This window comes from Oncorhynchus kisutch, linkage group LG4 (assembly GCF_002021735.2).
Source record: "Oncorhynchus kisutch isolate 150728-3 linkage group LG4, Okis_V2, whole genome shotgun sequence".
In the NCBI taxonomy this organism is placed as follows: domain Eukaryota; kingdom Metazoa; phylum Chordata; class Actinopteri; order Salmoniformes; family Salmonidae; genus Oncorhynchus; species Oncorhynchus kisutch.
This window is the reverse complement of record NC_034177.2, coordinates 3,732,697-3,753,991: the sequence shown is the minus strand read 5'-3', so window position 1 is coordinate 3,753,991 and position 21,295 is coordinate 3,732,697. Positions and strand designations below refer to the sequence as shown.

General features: G+C 40.9%; 1 protein-coding gene across 1 annotated transcript in view; it reads left to right on the top strand.

The window, feature by feature from the left end:
* The window catches only part of LOC109884447 (ras-related protein Rab-6B), a 97,718-nt gene extending 86,626 nt beyond the window's left edge, over nt 1-11,092 (top strand). The window contains exon 7 of the mRNA XM_031822320.1: nt 7,642-11,092. Within this exon, the coding sequence (XP_031678180.1) occupies nt 7,642-7,706 (65 nt within the window). The 3' untranslated portion in view covers nt 7,707-11,092. The remainder of the gene's footprint in view (nt 1-7,641) is intronic.
* Nucleotides 11,093-21,295: the final 10,203 nt, after the last annotated feature.

Here is a 21,295-nt window from a genome sequence, read left to right as displayed (position 1 = left end):
CTATTCCCTTCATAGTGCACCCTATTCCCTTCATAGTGCACCCTATTCCCTTCATAGTGCACCCTATTCCCTTCATAGTGCACCCTATTCCCTTCATAGTGCACCCTATTGCCTTCATAGTGCACCCTATTCCCTTCATAGTGCACCCTATTCCCTTCATAGTGCACCCTATTGCTTTCATAGTGCACCCTATTGCCTTCATAGTGCACCCTATTCCCTTCATAGTGCACCCTATTCCCTTCATAGTGCACCCTATTGCCTTCATAGTGCACCCTATTGCCTTCATAGTGCACCCTATTCCCTTCATAGTGCACCCTATTCCCTTCATAGTGCACCCTATTCCCTTCATAGTGCACCCTATTGCCTTCATAGTGCACCCTATTGCCTTCATAGTGCACCCTATTCCCTTTATAGTGCACCCTATTCCCTTCATAGTGCACCCTATTCCCTTTATAGGGCACCAGGCCAGGATCAAAAGTAGTGCCCTATACGTAGGGAATAAAGTGCCATTTGTAGTGCCCTAAAAGTAGGGAACAAGGTGCCATTTGTAGTGCCCTATATGTAGGGAATAAGGTGTCATTTGTAGTGCCCTAAAAGTAGGGAATAAGGTGCCATTTGTAGTGCCCTATACGTAGGGAATAAGGTGCCATTTGTAGTGCCCTATACGTAGGGAATAAGTTGCCATTTGTAGTGCCCTATACGTAGGGAATAAGGTGCCATTTGTAGTGCCCTATATGTAGGGAATAAGGTGCCATTTGTAGTGCCCTATACGTAGGGAATAAGGTGCCATTTGTAGTGCCCTATATGTAGGGAATAGGGTGCCATTTGAAGTGCCCTATATGTAGGGAGTCATATATCAGACCGGTGCCTGTGAGGTCAAATCAAATCAACGTTTATTTGTCACGTGCGCTGACTGCAACAGATGTAGACCTTACAGTGAAATGCTTACTAACAGGCTCTAACCAATAGTGCGAAAAAGGATAGGCAAGTAAAGAAATAAAACAACAGTAAAAAGACAGGCTACATACAGTAGAGGTTATATACAGTAGAGGGGCTATATACAGTAGAGGGGCTATATACAGTAGAGAGGCTATATACAGTAGAGGCTACATACAGTAGAGGCTATATACAGTAGAGGGGCTATATACAGTAGAGAGGCTATATACAGTAGAGGTTATATACAGTAGAGAGGCTATATACAGTAGAGAGGCTATACAGTAGAGAGGCTATATACAGTAGAGGCTATATACAGTAGAGGGGCTATATACAGTAGAGGCTATATACAGTAGAGGGGCTATATACAGTAGAGAGGCTACATACAGTAGAGTCTATATACAGTAGAGGCTATATACAGTAGAGAGGCTACATACAGTAGAGTCTATATACAGTAGAGAGGCTATATACAGTAGAGAGGCTACATACAGTAGAGGCTATATACAGTAGAGAGGCTATATACAGTAGAGAGGCTATATACAGTAGAGAGGCTATATACAGTAGAGAGGCTATATACAGTAGAGAGGTTATATACAGTAGAGAGGCTATATACCGTAGAGGCTATATACAGTAGAGAGGCTATATACAGTAGAGAGGCTACATACAGTAGAGGCTATATACAGTAGAGAGGCTATATACCGTAGAGGCTATATACAGTAGAGAGCCTATATACAGTAGAGAGGCTATATACAGTAGAGAGGCTATATACAGTAGAGAGGCTATATACAGTAGAGAGGCTATATACAGTAGAGGCTATATACAGTAGAGAGGTTATATACGGTAGAGAGGTTATATACAGTAGAGAGGCTATATACAGTAGAGAGGCTATATACGGTAGAGAGGCTATATACGGTAGAGAGGCTATATACAGTGGATAGGTTATATACAGTAGAGGCTACATACAGTAGAGAGGCTATATACAGTAGAGGCTATATACAGTAGAGGCTACATACAGTAGAGGCTATATACAGTAGAGAGGTTATATACAGTAGAGAGGCTATATACCGTAGAGAGGTTATGTACAGTAGAGAGGCTATATACAGTAGAGAGGTTATATACAGTAGAGAGGCTATATACAGTAGAGAGGTTATATACAGTAGAGAGGCTATATACCGTAGAGAGGTTATATACAGTAGAGAGGCTATATACAGTAGAGAGGCTATATACAGTAGAGAGGCTATATACAGTAGAGAGGCTATATACGGTAGAGAGGCTATATACAGTAGAGAGGTTATATACAGTAGAGGCTACATACAGTAGAGAGGCTATATACAGTAGAGGCTATATACAGTAGAGGCTACATACAGTAGAGGCTATATACAGTAGAGAGGTTATATACAGTAGAGAGGCTATATACCGTAGAGAGGTTATATACAGTAGAGAGGCTATATACAGTAGAGAGGTTATATACAGTAGAGAGGCTATATACAGTAGAGAGGTTATATACAGTAGAGAGGCTATATACCGTAGAGAGGTTATATACAGTAGAGAGGCTATATACAGTAGAGAGGTTATCTACAGTAGAGAGGCTATATACAGTAGAGAGGTTATATACAGTAGAGAGGCTATATACAGTAGAGAGGTTATATACAGGAGAGAGGCTATATACAGTAGAGAGGCTATATACAGTAGAGGGGCTATATACAGTAGAGAGGCTGTATACAGTAGAGGCGCTATATACAGTAGAGGGGCTCTATACAGTAGAGGGGCTATATACAGTAGAGAGGCTGTATACAGTAGAGGGGCTCTATACAGTAGAGGGGCTCTATACAGTAGAGGGGCTCTATACAGTAGAGGGGCTCTATACAGTAGAGGGGCTCTATACAGTAGAGGGGCTATATACAGTAGAGAGGCTGTATACAGTAGAGGGGCTCTATACAGTAGAGGGGCTCTATACAGTAGAGGGGCTATATACAGTAGAGAGGCTATATACAGTAGAGGGGCTCTATACAGTAGAGAGGCTATATACAGTAGAGGGGCTCTATACAGTAGAGAGGCTATATACAGTAGAGAGGCTATATACAGTAGAGAGGCTATATACAGTAGAGAGGCTATATACAGTAGAGATGCTATATACAGTAGAGGGGCTATATACAGTAGAGAGGCTATATACAGTAGAGGGGCTATATACAGTAGAGAGGCTATATACAGTAGAGAGGCTATATACAGTAGAGAGGCTATATACAGTAGAGGGGCTATATACAGTAGAGGGGCTCTATACAGTAGAGAGGCTATATACAGTAGAGAGGATATATACAGTAGAGAGGCTACATACAGTAGAGGGGCTATATACAGTAGAGGGGCTCTATACAGTAGAGAGGCTATATACAGTAGAGAGGCTATATACAGTAGAGAGGCTATATACAGTAGAGAGGCTATATACAGTAGAGAGGCTATATACAGTAGAGGGGCTATATACAGTAGAGAGGCTATATACAGTAGAGAGGCTATATACAGTAGAGGGGCTATATACAGTAGAGAGGCTATATACAGTAGAGAGGCTATATACAGTAGAGGGGCTATATACAGTAGAGGGGCTATATACAGTAGAGAGGCTATATACAGTAGAGAGGTTATATACAGTAGAGAGGCTATATACAGTAGAGAGGCTATATACAGTAGAGAGGCTATATACAGTAGAGAGGCTACATACAGTAGAGGGGCTATATACAGTAGAGAGGGTATATACAGTAGAGAGGCTATATACCGTAGAGAGGTTATATACAGTAGAGAGGCTATATACAGTAGAGAGGTTATATACAGTAGAGGCTATATACAGTAGAGGGGCTATATACAGTAGAGGGGCTACATACAGTAGAGGGGCTATATACAGTAGAGAGGTTATATACAGTAGAGAGGCTATATACAGTAGAGAGGCTATATACAGTAGAGGCTACATACAGTAGAGGGGCTATATACAGTAGAGAGGCTATATACAGTAGAGGCTATATACAGTAGAGGGGTTATATACAGTAGAGAGGCTATATACAGTAGAGAGGCTACATACAGTAGAGGGGCTATATACAGTAGAGAGGCTATATACAGTAGAGGCTATATACAGTAGAGGGGCTATATACAGTAGAGAGGCTATATACAGTAGAGAGGCTATATACATTAGAGGGGCTATATACAGTAGAGAGGCTATATACAGTAGAGAGGCTATATACAGTAGAGAGGCTATATACAGTAGAGAGGCTACATACAGTAGAGGGGCTATATACAGTAGAGAGGCTATATACAGTAGAGAGGCTATATACAGTAGAGAGGCTATATACAGTAGAGAGGCTATATACAGTAGAGGGGCTATATACAGTAGAGAGGTTATATACAGTAGAGAGGCTATATACAGTAGAGGCTATATACAGTAGAGAGGCTATATACAGTAGTGAGGCTATATACAGTAGAGAGGCTATATACAGTAGAGGCTATATACAGTAGAGAGGCTATATACAGCAGTGAGGCTATATACAGTAGAGAGGCTACATACAGTAGAGGCTATATACAGTAGAGGCTATATACAGTAGAGAGGCTATATACAGTAGAGAGGCTATATACAGTAGCGAGGCTATATACAGTAGAGGTTATATACAGTAGAGAGGCTATATACAGTAGAGGCTATATACAGTAGAGGGGTTATATACAGTAGAGAGGCTATATACAGTAGAGAGGCTACATACAGTAGAGGGGCTATATACAGTAGAGAGGCTATATACAGTAGAGGCTATATACAGTAGAGGGGCTATATACAGTAGAGAGGCTATATACAGTAGAGAGGCTATATACAGTAGAGGGGCTATATACAGTAGAGAGGCTATATACAGTAGAGAGGCTATATACAGTAGAGAGGCTATATACAGTAGAGAGGCTACATACAGTAGAGGGGCTATATACAGTAGAGAGGCTATATACAGTAGAGAGGCTATATACAGTAGAGAGGCTATATACAGTAGAGAGGCTATATACAGTAGAGGGGCTATATACAGTAGAGAGGTTATATACAGTAGAGAGGCTATATACAGTAGAGGCTATATACAGTAGAGAGGCTATATACAGTAGTGAGGCTATATACAGTAGAGAGGCTATATACAGTAGAGGCTATATACAGTAGAGAGGCTATATACAGCAGTGAGGCTATATACAGTAGAGAGGCTACATACAGTAGAGGCTATATACAGTAGAGAGGCTATATACAGTAGAGAGGCTACATACAGTAGAGGCTATATACAGTAGAGAGGCTATATACAGTAGAGAGGCTATATACAGTAGTGAGGCTATATACAGTAGTGAGGCTATATACAGTAGAGAGGCTACATTCAGTAGAGAGGCTATAAAAGTAGCGAGGATATATACAGTAGAGAGGCTATATACAGTAGTGTGGCTATATACAGTAGAGAGGCTACATACAGTAGAGGCTCTATACAGTAGAGAGGCTATATACAGTAGAGAGGCTACATACAGTAGAGGCTATATACAGTAGAGAGGCTACATACAGTAGAGAGGCTACATACAGTAGAGTCTATATACAGTAGAGAGGCTATATACAGTAGAGAGGCTATATACAGTAGAGGCTATATACAGTAGAGAGGCTATATACAGTAGAGAGGCTATATACAGTAGAGAGGCTATATACAGTAGAGAGGCTATATACAGTAGAGAGGAAATATACAGTAGAGAGGCTATATACAGTAGAGGCTATATACAGTAGAGAGGCTATATACAGTAGAGAGGCTATATACAGTAGCGAGGCTTTATACAGTAGAGAGGCTATATAAAGTAGAGAGGCTATATACAGTAGAGGGGCTATATACAGTAGAGAGGCTATATACAGTAGAGAGGCTATATACAGTAGAGAGGCTATATACAGTAGAGGCTACATACAGTAGAGAGGCTATATACAGTAGAGAGGCTATATACAGTAGCGAGGCTATATACAGTAGAGAGGCTATATAAAGTAGAGAGGCTATATACAGTAGAGGGGCTATATACAGTAGAGAGGCTATATACAGTAGAGAGGCTATAAAAGTAGCGAGGCTATATACAGTAGAGAGGCTATATACAGTAGAGAGGTTATATACAGTAGAGAGGCTATATACAGTAGAGGCTATATACAGTAGAGAGGCTATATACAGTAGAGAGGCTATATACAGTAGAGAGGCTATAAAAGTAGCGAGGCTATAAAAGTAGCGAGGCTATATACAGTAGAGAGGCTATATACAGTAGAGAGGCTATATACAGTAGAGAGGCTATAAAAGTAGAGAGGCTACATCCAGACACCGGTTCGTCAGGCTGATTGAGGTAGTATGTACATGTAGATATGGTTAAAGTGACTGTGCAGATATGATGAACAGAGAGTAGCAGCAGCAAATCGTTGGGCTTGTAAAGTCTATCCATCTCTTGGTATTTTCTTTTGTTATTTTCTTGAATAAATGCTGGTGCTTTGCTCTCTGTGTGTATTGAATGGTTTTATTTGACTAACAGTAGCTAATATACTACGGGAAAGAGACCTATCTTAACATCTCATAAAAATGGATGATTTACTCCTATCCACTCTCATAGCTGTCCTGGTAAAGAAGATGGTAATGGGTTGTCTTTAAAAATAAATAAAAACTTGCCTCTTCCATTTTTGTGGTAATGGGTTAAGTCTTACTGGGCCTGAATTAAAGAAGCTAAAGTTAAACTTTCAAAGTAAGAGCTCTGTGTTCCACAGGAGGAGTAAATATTGGACAGTTGATCCGTGACCCTGTTATAACGCCCTCGTTGCATTGCTGCCTTGAAAGGTGAGACTTTTAGTCGTAGATGAACAACAGCACCACCTAGAGTCACAGATATCATACTGCAGGTCCAGATTAAAACAGTACCCGATGTTATGACTTTCGAGGACAGTGAAGCTCCATCCCTGAGTTACAGAGACAATCAAGACACCTTTTTTTTCACTTTTTTTTCTTTCAATTCACCTTTCCTCGATTCCTCACATCCACTTCTTCACATCCTTCTCAAAACCTATTGGATAAGAATGTCTGAGAGGAGGAGCCTTATGCCCTCTCCTTCAATACAATTGAGAAGGAGGTGAGGAGATGTGGAGCCAGGAATCAGGGTAAGACTATTTTTAGATAAAGACATTGAATTCTGTTTCGCTGGCGTACAGCCGTAGAATTGAAAAGAGCTGATGGTAAACTTGTTTTTGAAAATGCCTTCCCTGGGTGGCAGGGTAGCCTAGTGGTTAGAGTGTAGAGGTGGCAGCGTAGCCTAGTGGTTAGAGTGTAGAGGTAGCAGGGTAGCCTAGTGGTTAGAGTGTAGAGGTAGCAGGGTAGCCTAGTGGTTAGAGTGGTGGACTAGTAACTGGAAGGTTGCAAGTTCAAACCCCCGAGCTGACAAGGTACAAATCTGTCGTTCTGCCCCTGAACAGGCAGTTAACCCACTGTTCCTAGACCAGTTAACCCACTGTTCCTAGACCAGTTAGCTCACTGTTCCTAGACCAGTTAACCCACTGTTCCTAGACCAGTTAGCTCACTGTTCCTAGACCAGTTAACCCACTGTTCCTAGGCCGTCATTGTAAATAAGAATGTGTTCTTAACAGACTTGCCGAGTTACATTACAGGTCAAATTACACATTTTAAAAAACCTTCCTTAACCTGTCTTTCCCCCCAGTGATTGACATCAAGATGGACAAACCGCAGGAGCCTCCGACCACTGAAGGCGGGTGCTCCTGTTGATCCTGATTGGAAGTGTTCATCTACACCACTTGCTTGTGTTACTTCCTATTGGTTAGCCTCCACTTGAGTTTTCAGATTAGAAATCTGGTCTTTTCATCTAAATATTGGTTATCAGTTGGAAACTATCGTTATACACGTAAAACATTGTACTTTATTAACAAATAATGCCAAAAGAAAAGTCTTTAAAATTATTACAATGGTCATAATCAGGAACAAAAAATGTCCCTTAACATGTCAAATTATACTTTGTTTTTGTAAAAGTAGAACGTTTCCCTTTTTGTATTTTTGTAATGTTAAAGACATAAAAAGACACAGACAACCACTCCTCTTGGTTTAGAGGCTCAAATGGCACCCTGTTGTTCCCTATATAGTGCACAAATAAAGCCCTGGTAAGTGCACTCTGAAGGGAATAGGGTGTCATTGTGATGGAAGGAAAGAGATGAATTGGAATACACCATCTCTAATGGTTAGAGAGGGCAAACTGACCGGTAACTTTTCACTGAATATCTAATGCCTGCATGCCAATTATTATTATTATTTTATATATATATATATATATATATTATTTTTAGGTTGGCCTATTAATGTGCTGTCTGCTGATGTACACCGTTTGGATATGAAAATGCTCTTAACCTACACATTTTTTCACTCATTTATTTTTGTCTTCATAAAATGCTGTGATTGAAGCTGGATTTGAATAGTGTGTGTGTGTGTGTGTGTGTGTGTAAATGTACGCTTTCTATATAAGACACTGTAGAATGCAACCATCCATTGAGGGCAGCTGCCAAACTGCGTCCTCACAGGGGGCCCATGTTCTAGCTGGTTATCACAACTGTAGAGGGGCTTAGGTTTGCCGCGTCACTCCTCCTAGCTGCTGTTGTTGCGGCTGCACTGTGTCATACTATCTACTATGGTATTGTGGTTAGGTGTTTGTCCCAAAGAGCACCCTACTCCTTATACAGTGGACTACTTTTGGACCAGGCCAAAACAGGGAATAGAGCAGAGTGGACAGAAGATAGGTCTGCAGAAAGCTTACCCCTCGCCTCCTAAACAGTAACTAAAATAAAATAAAATATTTTTTTAAACTCATCCTTTTATGCTTTATATGAAGTTCCCCTCCACTGTTTCTGTTCTGTAAAAATAAAAAAAAAAGAAGCTCGTCATTCAACACATAAACAAGTTGTAACAGTTCCCTCGTCCTAGCCTGAGGGCCAGTCTGTTTGTGTTATCATGCCAACTCCCTGTCACTCATTGTCATGCCAATTGACAGTCATGGAGTAAACAAGAGCACAGGGGGGGGGATCAGGCTATCCTGGTATCTGGTAACAGTTACACGTTTCTGTCAAATAAATCAAGAACAAATGACTCATTTGCACATGTAGACCTTTCAGGTTATTTTGAAGTTGTTCCCAGAGGCCTCGGTTCCTGTCTGTTATTCCCTTTTTATGTACTTTGCGTTTTTCTGACTTTAAACTTGAAGCTGCACTATGTACTTTTTTTTGTTGCATGACGGGACAAAATACAAAATAGAAATGTGTATTATAGATCTTTCGTTTTCATTGAAAGCAAGTGCGAAGAAGTGGTAGATCTGTTCTATGTGCCCTATTTCTATGCTTCCCGTTTTTAAAGTTTCGTTTTTGTATTTTTTTTTTTACTTTCGGTTTTTGTACACGAGCTTCAAACTGCTGAAAATACAATATTTTGGGTTATTGAAAATATATTTCACAGCGGTTTAGATGGTACAATTATTATTTACATTACACTTGATTGCCTACTTTAAGTTTATATGTGACAAAACAAACTATTAAAATTGTAGTAACCAGAAATTGTGGAGCATTTCTGCGTAGTGTGTCTTTAAGCATGAGAACAGGTCTATTCGTTTTGGGTGGAGATGAAATGAAGAAATGAAGGTGTGTCTACTGTTACACCAGATTCTGACCGTAATTTACTCCCTCATAATTCCACCACCGTTACACACCCGGAAATTCGAGCAAACATACCGGTTCCAAGCGGGAAAAACATCATTTTATTTTTTTCCTGATTAGAAATAACACCCCTCTCCACGCTGTAATTTACTACTCGATAAGAGATATTGATAACAGCTAGCTAAAGGAGTCATCCGTTTGGAAAAGGGAATTGTAGATATAAATGATACTTGGTTTATATGTATTTTACCTTGTAAACTCTGGAGACAAATGTTAAACCCAGTCTCATAGCAGCAAACTAAAGTATATCAGCTTTCCCACGGTAAAGTTCATGAAAAGCTGTGCCATTATGCAGAATTTAAGTTGTGCCGCCTTTAAACTCGCGAATGTATTAATTGTAGTCTATCCCGACATTCTCTGTTTCCTGTTTCTATCTTGTTAAATATTAGTCACTATCCGTATCGACCGTCAGTAGTCCTAATAACAACACACGTGTTTTGTATTACTGCCAATTTACTGTTCGTTCCCTTTCAGTTGGTATTGACTATAGTATCATTCTATTTCATTCCATTGTTTCGTTTAGCTCCATTTGTTTCCTCTGTAAGCTCCGTCACCGCCATGTGGTTGTTGCCGAGGATCGTTAGTAACGGTTAATAATATATCAAAATTTAAAAACAGACATATAGGCTAATTAAATCGCTATGGAGTGGAGAGCAAAACAATTAATAATAATGATAGAAAAATATACAAAAAAAAATTAAATACTAAAAATAAATAAATTAAAACATTTCAATACAAATGGAGTGGAGTGCAAAAAAAATAATATACAAGATACAAAAATATATTTTAAATAAAAAAATAAAATACTACAATTAAAATTTCAATTAAAACATTTTAACAAACATGAAGTGGAATGCAGACCAAGCCGTAACAGTTTGAACCTGATGTCATCACAAAGTTCCATGACGGGGTATCGCCTACGATGTGTACACTATTCTCCCTGTTATAACAGTTCCATGGTTAGAGCAGGTAGTAGATGGGGGTATCGCCTACGATGTGTACACTATTCTCCCTGTTATAACAGTTCCATGGTTAGAGCAGGTAGTAGATGGGGGTATCGCCTACGATGTGTACACTATTCTCCCTGTTATAACAGTTCCATGGTTAGAGCAGGTAGTAGATGGGGGTATCTCCTACAATGTGTACACTATTCTCCCTGTTATAACAGTTCCATGGTTAGAGCAGGTAGTAGATGGGGGTATCGCTTACGATTTGTACACTATTCTCCCTGTTATAACAGTTCCATGGTTAGAGCAGGTAGTAGATGGGGGTATCGCTTACGATTTGTACACTATTCTCCCTGTTATAACAGTTCCATGGTTAGAGCAGGTAGTAGATGGGGGTATCGCTTACGATTTGTACACTATTCTCCCTGTTATAACAGTTCCATGGTTAGAGCAGGTAGTAGATGGGGGTATCGCTTACGATTTGTACACTATTCTCCCTGTTATAACAGTTCCATGGTTAGAGCAGGTAGTAGATGGGGGTATCGCCTACGATGTGTACACTATTCTCCCTGTTATAACAGTTCCATGGTTAGAGCAGGTAGTAGATGGGGGTATCGCTTACGATGTGTACACTATTCTCCCTGTTATAACAGTTCCATGGTTAGAGCAGGTAGTAGATGGGGGTATCGCTTACGATTTGTACACTATTCTCCCTGTTATAACAGTTCCATGGTTAGAGCAGGTAGTAGATGGGGGTATCGCTTACGATTTGTACACTATTCTCCCTGTTATAACAGTTCCATGGTTAGAGCAGGTAGTAGATGGGGGTATCGCTTACGATTTGTACACTATTCTCCCTGTTATAACAGTTCCATGGTTAGAGCAGGTAGTAGATGGGGGTATCGCTTACGATTTGTACACTATTCTCCCTGTTATAACAGTTCCATGGTTAGAGCAGGTAGTAGATGGGGGTATCGCCTACGATGTGTACACTATTCTCCCTGTTATAACAGTTCCATGGTTAGAGCAGGTAGTAGATGGGGGTATCGCTTACGATGTGTACACTATTCTCCCTGTTATAACAGTTCCATGGTTAGAGCAGGTAGTAGATGGGGGTATCGCTTACGATTTGTACACTATTCTCCCTGTTATAACAGTTCCATGGTTAGAGCAGGTAGTAGATGGGGGTATCGCTTACGATTTGTACACTATTCTCCCTGTTATAGTTCTATGTACATTAATCTTCCAACATTACCACGGTTTAAAGAACTGAATCTGGCAATCTTCAGAATCAATCAAACCACTGTATTTTTTTATTCATCGATATCTTTTGTGCATAAAGGCTCTCCAAACTTGTTTTGTTATGATTCATACATACTTTCCTAAAACCCTAAAATATGCCTCAATAATCTACAAGATTAGAGTTTTTTTTTTATCTACCAGTTTGTGTTAAAACTGAGATTTAAATGCATATATTTAGATGCCTGTCTTTCATTGATCCCTATTTTCTGTACCTGTTCTCTCAATGTATTTTAAGTCTGCCTGCAAAAATTCAAATTAAAGGTACACCGTATTTAAAGGGATGTTAAGAGAAATGTAGTGAAAAACCCCTAATGAATGAAAAGTCCACCAGAGAAAATGTGGGAGGGTTTTCAGCAATTGAATTACATTTCAACAGAAAACCAAGCCTGCAAAGCCTGTTATACACCTCAACGGTTGAACTGTTGAACAAGTTGAGGAGACTACATGACTTGGTGTTACATTAGATTGTAAACTGTCATGATTAAAACAAACAAGTCCTGCAGGCTCTAGTTTTGTGTTATCTTGATTATTCTCCAGTCGTGTGATTGACTGCTGCAAAGAAAGACCTAGTGAAGCTGCAGCTGGCCCAGAACAGAGCGGCACGTCATGCTCGTCATTGTAATCAGAGGGCTGATATAAATGCTATGCTCGCCAGTCTCTCTTGGATAAGAGATGAGGAGAGACTGACTGCATCACTTCTTCTTTTTATAAGAAACAATGTGTTGAAAATCCAAAATTGTTTGCATAGTTAACTTACACACAGCTCTGACACACACACACACACACACACACCCCTACCACACATGCCACCAGGGGTCTTTTCACAGTCCCCAAATCCAGAACAAATTCAACAAAGCGTAGAGTATTATATAGAGACATTATTGCATGGAACTTCCTTCTATCTCATATCGATCAAATAAACAGCAAACCTGGTTTCAATAAACAGATAAAGCAACACCTCACGGCACAGCGCCTCTCCTCGTTTTGACCCAGATATTTGTGTGTACAGTATTGATATGTAGGCAATGTGTCCTGTTTTTACATGTATATAGTTCTGCCTTTGAGCTGTTCTTGTCTATTCATGTTCTGTATTAGGTCATGTTCTATGTTTTGTGTGTGGACCCCATGTCACGTTCTGACCTTTATTTCCTTTGTTTTGTCAGTATTTAGTATGGTCAGGGCGTGAGTTGGGGTGGGCAGTCTATGTTTGTTTTTCTATGATTTGGGTATTTCTTTGTTTCGGCCTAGTATGGTTCTCAATCAGAGGCAGGTGTCATTAGTTGTCTCTGATTGAGAATCATACTTAGGTAGCCTGGTTTTCACTGTGTGTTTGTGGGTGATTGTTCCTGTCTCTGTGTTTTGCACCAGATAGGGCTGGTTTGGTTTTTTCACATTTCTTGTTTTGTTAGTTTATTCATGTATAGTGTCTTTATTAAAGAACCATGAATAACCACCACGCTGCGTTTTGGTCCGCCTCTCCTTCACTTCAAGAAAACTGTTACACCCCAGGAAGACTAGCTGCTGCTATCGCAACAGCTACTGGGGTTTCCTAATAAAACATCAAATAAGGTAAGTCTGAATACAACTACTAAGAAGTGTGGAGTGAAGGCGTGTGTAGGAAAGGCGTCATTTCAGAATCGGGGCCTTGAAGCACTTCGTTGTAAATATACATCCTCCAGATACGTCAACTCCCCACGATGACAAAACATTGACTTATTTTCTGCCTGTTTAAACTGTTAAAGTTATTAAATTTACCAAAGTGAAGTTGCCATTATGCAATGTTGTCATTTTTATTTTATTTGATAGATTCACAGTGGATGTTGTTTAAACTGAATTAATCTCGTCCTGTTTTTAGGACCAGGTGTTGTGGTTAACCAGTGATCAGAAGAAACCCTACTTTTATTTTGAAATCTACACTATTATTTTCCAATGTCTTATGTGAGACTTTAATGCACTTTTAAGAACATATAGGTGTTTGAGAGTTAGTGAAAATCTAGTTTTGTAGTTTTTCAAACACTGTAAAAAAAAAAATACCATATTCATCACATTTGTTGTACTGTGTCTTGAAGGTTAGTGGAGAGTTAAACATTTGAGAATATCTTACTCACACATCTCCAAAAAGAGAAGCACCACCCTTGTGAATACTGGTGAAACATTTCATCCTGACCCACCTAATGAGCCAAATACTAGTCCAAGTTGGAGCCAAGTGAGCTAGCATCAGAACATGCCTTCAATAGCTGGAGCAACAGCTCTCCATAGTAGGCTTACAAATGCACAGTGAACCACCGTTGAATCCCTGATGTCGTCAGAGTCTCAGACAAAAGAAGAAGAAGAAGAAGAAGGAACCTCAAAGTGAGAACTTCAAGGTCGTTATTAGTCTTCTTCCTGAAGCTTCTGTATTTGAGTTATTGATTTTACACAGCCCTTTGTAATGTACCCAAGTCTGACTGTGACTGCATACCACACGCTGTTGCCTGAGGACAAGGGCTTGAATTAGGTAAAAAAAAATACTATTTTAGAATCATATAAATCTCCAGGCCTGGAGAGTCTCAGAACTACTTTGAAGAGAAAGGACAGGATACAGGATACCTATAGACTAGAACAGCCTAAAGTCAGACATATTAAGATACCTCTTTTTGAAGAATGTGTTAATGTCACCTCCTTATTCATGCCCACTGAAACATACCGCTGCACCAAAAACCAGTGAGGGGGGATTGATTCATTCTATTGTACTGTACACTTGTTGGTTTTTGTTTTGTTTTCTCCTGACCTGGGTACAGCCTCCTCCTCTCCACTATAACAGGACTAGAGACAGTGTGTTCTCTCCTGACCTGGGTACAGCCTCCTCCTCTCCACTATACAGGACTAGAGTTCATGTGTTACCTCCTCTCCTGACCTGGGTACAGCCTCCTCCTCTCCACTATAACAGGACTAGAGTTCATGTGTTATCTCCTCCCCTGACCTGGGTACAGCCTCCTCCTCTCCACTATAACAGGACTAGAGACAGTGTGTTCTCTCCTCTCCTGACCTGGGTACAGCCTCCTCCTCTCCACTATAACAGGACTAGAGACAGTGTGTTCTCTCCTCTCCTGACCTGGGTACAGCCTCCTCCTCTCCACTATAACAGGACTAGAGTTCATGTGTTATCTCCTCCCCTGACCTGGGTACAGCCTCCTCCTCTCCACTATAACAGGACTAGAGACAGTGTGTTCTCTCCTCTCCTGACCTGGGTACAGCCTCCTCCTCTCCACTATAACAGGACTAGAGACAGTGTGTTCTCTCCTCTCCTGACCTGGGTACAGCCTCCTCCTCTCCACTATAACAGGACTAGAGTTCATGTGTTATCTCCTCCCCTGACCTGGGTACAGCCTCCTCCTCTCCACTATAACAGGACTAGAGACTAGAGTTTTAATGTGGATGGGACGATGTTTTAATGTGGATGGGACGATGTTTTAATGTGGATGGGACGATGTTTTAATGTGGATGGGAATAGTGCACAAAACCAATTCTTTCTTTGGCCGCCTCTCCTTCCAGTTCTCTGCTGCCAATGACTGGAACGAACTACAAAAATCTCTGAAACTGGAAACACTTATCTCCCTCACTAGCTTTAAGCACCAACTGTCAGAGCAGCTCACAGATTACTGCACCTGTACATAGCCCACCTATAATTTAGCCCAAACAACTACCTCTTTCCCAACTGTATTTAATTTTTATTTATTTATTTATTTATTTTGCTCCTTTGCACCCCATTATTTTTATTTCTACTTTGCACATTCTTCCATTGCAAAACTACCATTCCAGTATTTTACTTGCTATATTGTATTTACTTTGCCATCATGGCCTTTTTTGCCTTTACCTCCCTTCTCACCACATTTGCTCACATTGTATATAGACTTGTTTATACTGCATTATTGACTGTATGTTTGTTTTACTCCATGTGTAACTCTGTGTCGTTGTATCTGTCGAACTGCTTTGCTTTATCTTGGCCAGGTCGCAATTGTAAATGAGAACTTGTTCTCAACTTGCCTACCTGGTTAAATAAAGGTAAAATAAAATAAATAAATATAGGGCTCTGGTCTAAAGTAGTGCACTATATAGGGAATAGGATGCAATTTGGGGTGGGGAAACAACCAATGTGATGTGCCTACTGCTGGATGAGTTGGGTCATGCTGTACATTGAGGCTGAAGGCCAGCCTGCCCATCCCTGATTAGGTGTGGTGTACTGTAGATCATGTAGTCTGTCTCTCTGTCTGTAAGGATAGGTATTTTATGCTTGATGCAAACCTGAGGTTTAAATGTAGTTAATCAAACAATGTCATCTTACTCTGTCTTTTCTCACTAGACAAATGTGTTCAGTGGTTTTTAACTGTTAAAAATCTCTACAGATGCATCTTTCAGTCAGTGTTCTTGTAACAACTGCAGCTTATTTTCTCTCCTCAAACTAATAGACATGCTTGTGAATATTTCCTGACAAATCTTTCCCAGACTAGCAGCAATACCATAGAAATACAATCTTTAGAAAGGGCTTAGAACCTCTAAATCTGTCCGTTTGACTGCTAAACTAGTGGGGTACATGTGCTCCTATGGGTACACTCCTAATGTCTGCCAGTCCACCCATTATGACGTCACTGACGTGAATGGGGAGACCCCTTCTATAGATTCTATTTCTATGCTAGAACCTGGTTAGTTAACGACTCAGAGCAGAGCATGTTCTCCGTTCGCACTGTATAGAGATTTAGCACGTCCCTAACCATGAATAAACATGACTTGTTACAAAAACCAGCGCAAAAATCATCTGATTTTACTTAACAAACGCAAGAGATGTTTCCTGGTTTGTACAGGAAGGCGACCGCAACGCAGAGATGTTTGCTGGTTTGTACAGGAAGGCGACCGCGACGCAGAGATGTTTGCTGGTTTGTACAGGAAGGCGACCGCGACGCAGAGATGTTTCCTGGTTTGTACAGGAAGGCGACCGCGACGCAGAGATGTTTGCTGGTTTGTACAGGAAGGCGACCGCGACGCAGAGATGTTTGCTGGTTTGTACAGGAAGGCGACCGCGACGCAGAGATGTTTGCTGGTTTGTACAGGAAGGCGACCGCGACGCAGAGATGTTTGCTGGTTTGTACAGGAAGGCGACCGCGACGCAGAGATGTTTCCTGGTTTGTACAGGAAGGCGACCGCGACGCAGAGATGTTTGCTGGTTTGTACAGGAAGGCGACCGCGACGCAGAGATGTTTCCTGGTTCCATACATGACAGATAATAGATGACTCGCCCCCAACCAACAAAAGACGGCTACAGTAGCTACATACAGTAAACCACCTTCTGAAGCTTAACAGGCATGTTAACAAGTCACATAACCTCACAATACAGCTAATATCGTGTCAAAGTATGGTACAATACCACGACTACTACAAATACTTATGTTATATAGGTACGATACCACGACTACTACAAATACTTATGATGTTATATAGGTACGATAGCACGACTACTACAAATACTTATGATGTTATATAGGTACGATACCACGACTAATACAAATACTTATGATGTTATATAGGTACGATACCACGACTACTACAAATACTTATGATGTTATATAGGTACGATACCACGACTACTACAAATACTTATGATGTTATATAGGTACGATACCACGACTACTACAAATACTTATGATGTTATATAGGTACGATACCACGACTACTACAAATACTTATGATGTTATATAGGTACGATACCACGACTACTACAAATACTTATGATGTTATATAGGTACGATACCACGACTACTACAAATACTTGTGATATTATATAGGTACGATACAACTACTACAAATACTTGTGATATTATATAGGTACGATACAACTACTACAAATACTTATGATATTATATAGGTACGATACAACTACTACAAATAGTTATGACTCTGACTGAGTCATAACTGAGACTGACTGAGACTACTACTGACTCTGTTATTATATAGACATGATACTACTACTGACTCTGTTATTATATAGACATGATACTACCACTACTACTGACTCTTATTATATAGACATGATACTACTACTGACTGTTATTTTATAGGTCTACCACTTGAATCCATTGTTGCAATTACAGATTATGAGGTATTAGGATTGCTTGGGGAAGGAAATGTGATTCTGAAACAAGACTATTTCCCGGTACATGTTGTGACAAGCCCTTGGCCATTTGATTATTGCAGGGTGATCTAGTTAGACAGGTATAACGAAACAGGTGTGTTTCCACCATTTTTTCAGTTGCACACATTTCCGTAAGTTATTGTTGTTATGATGGGAACCAGCATGATCTACCATAATGTCTCTATTCTAATAATATGGCTGGCTGTTGTGAATACTAGGAGGAGCTTAGCAAAGTTGATATGGGATGCTGCTTGCCATGTGTTCTATGGGGGAGAGACCATGTGTTCTATAGGGGAAGAGACCATGTGTTCTATAGGGGAAGAGACCATGTGTTCTATAGGGGAAGAGACCATGTGTTCTATAGGAGAAGAGACCATGTGTTCTATAGGGGAAGAGACCATGTGTTCTATAGGAGAAGAGACCATGTGTTCTATAGGAGAAGAGACCATGTGTTCTATAGGGGAAGAGACCATGTGTTCTATAGGAGAAGAGACCATGTGTTCTATAGGGGAAGAGACCATGTGTTCTATAGGGGAAGAGACCATGTGTTCTATAGGGGAAGAGACCATGTGTTCTATAGGGGAAGAGACCATGTGTTCTATAGGGGAAGAGACCATGTGTTCTATAGGGGAAGAGACCATGTGTTCTATAGGGGAAGAGACCATGTGTTCTATAGGAGAAGAGACCATGTGTTCTATAGGAGAAGAGACCATGTGTTCTATAGGGGAAGAGACCATGTGTTCTATAGGAGAAGAGACCATGTGTTCTATAGGGGAAGAGACCATGTGTTCTATAGGGGAAGAGACCATGTGTTCTATAGGGGAAGAGACCATGTGTTCTATAGGAGAAGAGACCATGTGTTCTATAGGGGAAGAGACCATGTGTTCTATAGGGGAAGAGACCATGTGTTCTATAGGGGAAGAGACCATGTGTTCTATAGGGGAAGAGACCATGTGTTCTATAGGAGAAGAGACCATGTGTTCTATAGGGGAAGAGACCATGTGTTCTATAGGGGAAGAGACCATGTGTTCTATAGGGGAAGAGACCATGTGTTCTATAGGGGAAGAGACCATGTGTTCTATAGGGGAAGAGACCATGTGTTCTATAGGAGAAGAGACCATGTGTTCTATAGGGGAAGAGACCATGTGTTCTATAGGGGAAGAGACCATGTGTTCTATAGGAGAAGAGACCATGTGTTCTATAGGGGAAGAGACCATGTGTTCTATAGGGGAAGAGACCATGTGTTCTATAGGGGAAGAGACCATGTGTTCTATAGGGGAAGAGACCATGTGTTCTATAGGGGAAGAGACCATGTGTTCTATAGGGGAAGAGACCATGTGTTCTATAGGAGAAGAGACCATGTGTTCTATAGGGGAAGAGACCATGTGTTCTATTGCTGTGCTTCTGCTAAAGGGTTTCCATCTACAGAGCTTCATATCTCACACCGAAAGAATAATAAAATAGCGTGTGTGTGCCTTTGTGTGCGTGTGCCTTTGTGTGTGTGTGTGCCTTTGTGTGTGTGCGTTCCTTTGTGTGTGTGCGTGTGCCTGTGTGTGTGTGTGTGTGCCTGTGTGTGTGTGTGTGCCTGTGTGTGTGTGTGTGCCTGTGTGTGTGCGTGTGCCTTTGTGTGTGTGTGTGCCTTTGTGTGTGTGCGTTCCTTTGTGTGTGTGCGTGCCTTTGTGTGTGTGCGTTCCTTTGTGTGTGTGCGTGTGCCTGTGTGTGTGTGTGTGTGTGTGTAGATGTATTTAACTATACTTCTGGGGACTAGACTAGATTTTCCCACAAGAATAATACACAAACAACTGGGGACATTTTGTTGGTCCCCACAAGGTCAAATTCTATTTCCTGGGTGTTTAGGGTTAAGGTTAGAATTAGTGTTAGGGGCTAGGGTTAGGGTTTAGGATTAGGCTTAGGGTTAGGGTTAGAAGCTAGGGTTAGGTTTAGGGCTAGGAGCTATTGTTGGTTCTAGGGTTAGGGTTTGGGTTTGGAGCTAAGGTTAAGGTTAGGTTTTCGGGTTAAGGGTTAAGGAAAATAATATTTTGAATGGGACTGAATTTTGTCCCCTCAAGGTTTGTTGAACGAGATAGTTTCAACCTCTTATCAAATGAGCCTGCATGGAAACATGCTCTTAAAGATCTGATCTCACAGACGACCTTTGACCTGACCCCCCCCCCTTTCCTCACTGATTGGCCTTTGAACCCTGAATGACCCGTCCTAGTATACTCACAACCTACTTTCTGAAAGAAACCTTTGGTACATGGGGCAGTGCATGCCCACGCTTTGGGTCCAATTTTCCCACCCCCTCCTCAATTACTACATTGGGTTAGGGTTAGGGTTAGGGCTAACCCACTTTTCCCACCCCCTCCTCAATTACTACATTGGGTTAGGGTAAGGTTAGGGTTAGGGTTAGGGCTAACCCACTTTTCCCACCCCCTCCTCAATTACTACATTGTCTTTGAAGAGGTCACTGTCAGCAAACAGAGATTACTGATGTCTCATAGACAGATGGTGGCAGTTTGGTGTTACAGATCAGATGGTCTTACTTCCAACGCAGTTATGATAAACAAAACAAAAAAATCCATTAATTCTAAACATAACAGATTCCAGCGTGTGTCCCCCCCCCCCCCCCCCCCCCTGAATTAGACAGTGAGTTAAAGCCCCCTGACCAGAGTGACATTATAGTTGGAGCCTCAATAGGTTCCAAGAGGATAATAAGAACACTTGTTTAGTAGCAGCCTAAAAAGCAGCCAATCAGCATCAGAACATGATGTCCAGGCTAGATTATGTTTGTGAATAATACAAGACAGCTCAGAAGAAAAGCATGCATTATCCCTCCCTTTAACTCTGAACCTGTGGAATGGGGCACATTTGTTTGCTATTTGGAGAAAAACATGCATTATCCCTCCCTTTAACTCTGAACCTGTGGAATGGGGCACATTTGTTTGCTATTTGGAGAAAACCATGCATTATCCCTCCCTTTAACTCTGAACCTGTGGAATGGGGCATGTTTGTTTGCTATTTGGAGAAAAGCATGCATTATCCCTCCCTTTAACTCTGAACCTGTGGAATGGGGCATGTTTGCTATTTGGAGAAAAGCATGCATTATCCCTCCCTTTAACTCTGAACCTGTGGAATGGGGCATGTTTGCTATTTGGAGAAAACCATGCATTATCCCTCCCTTTAACTCTG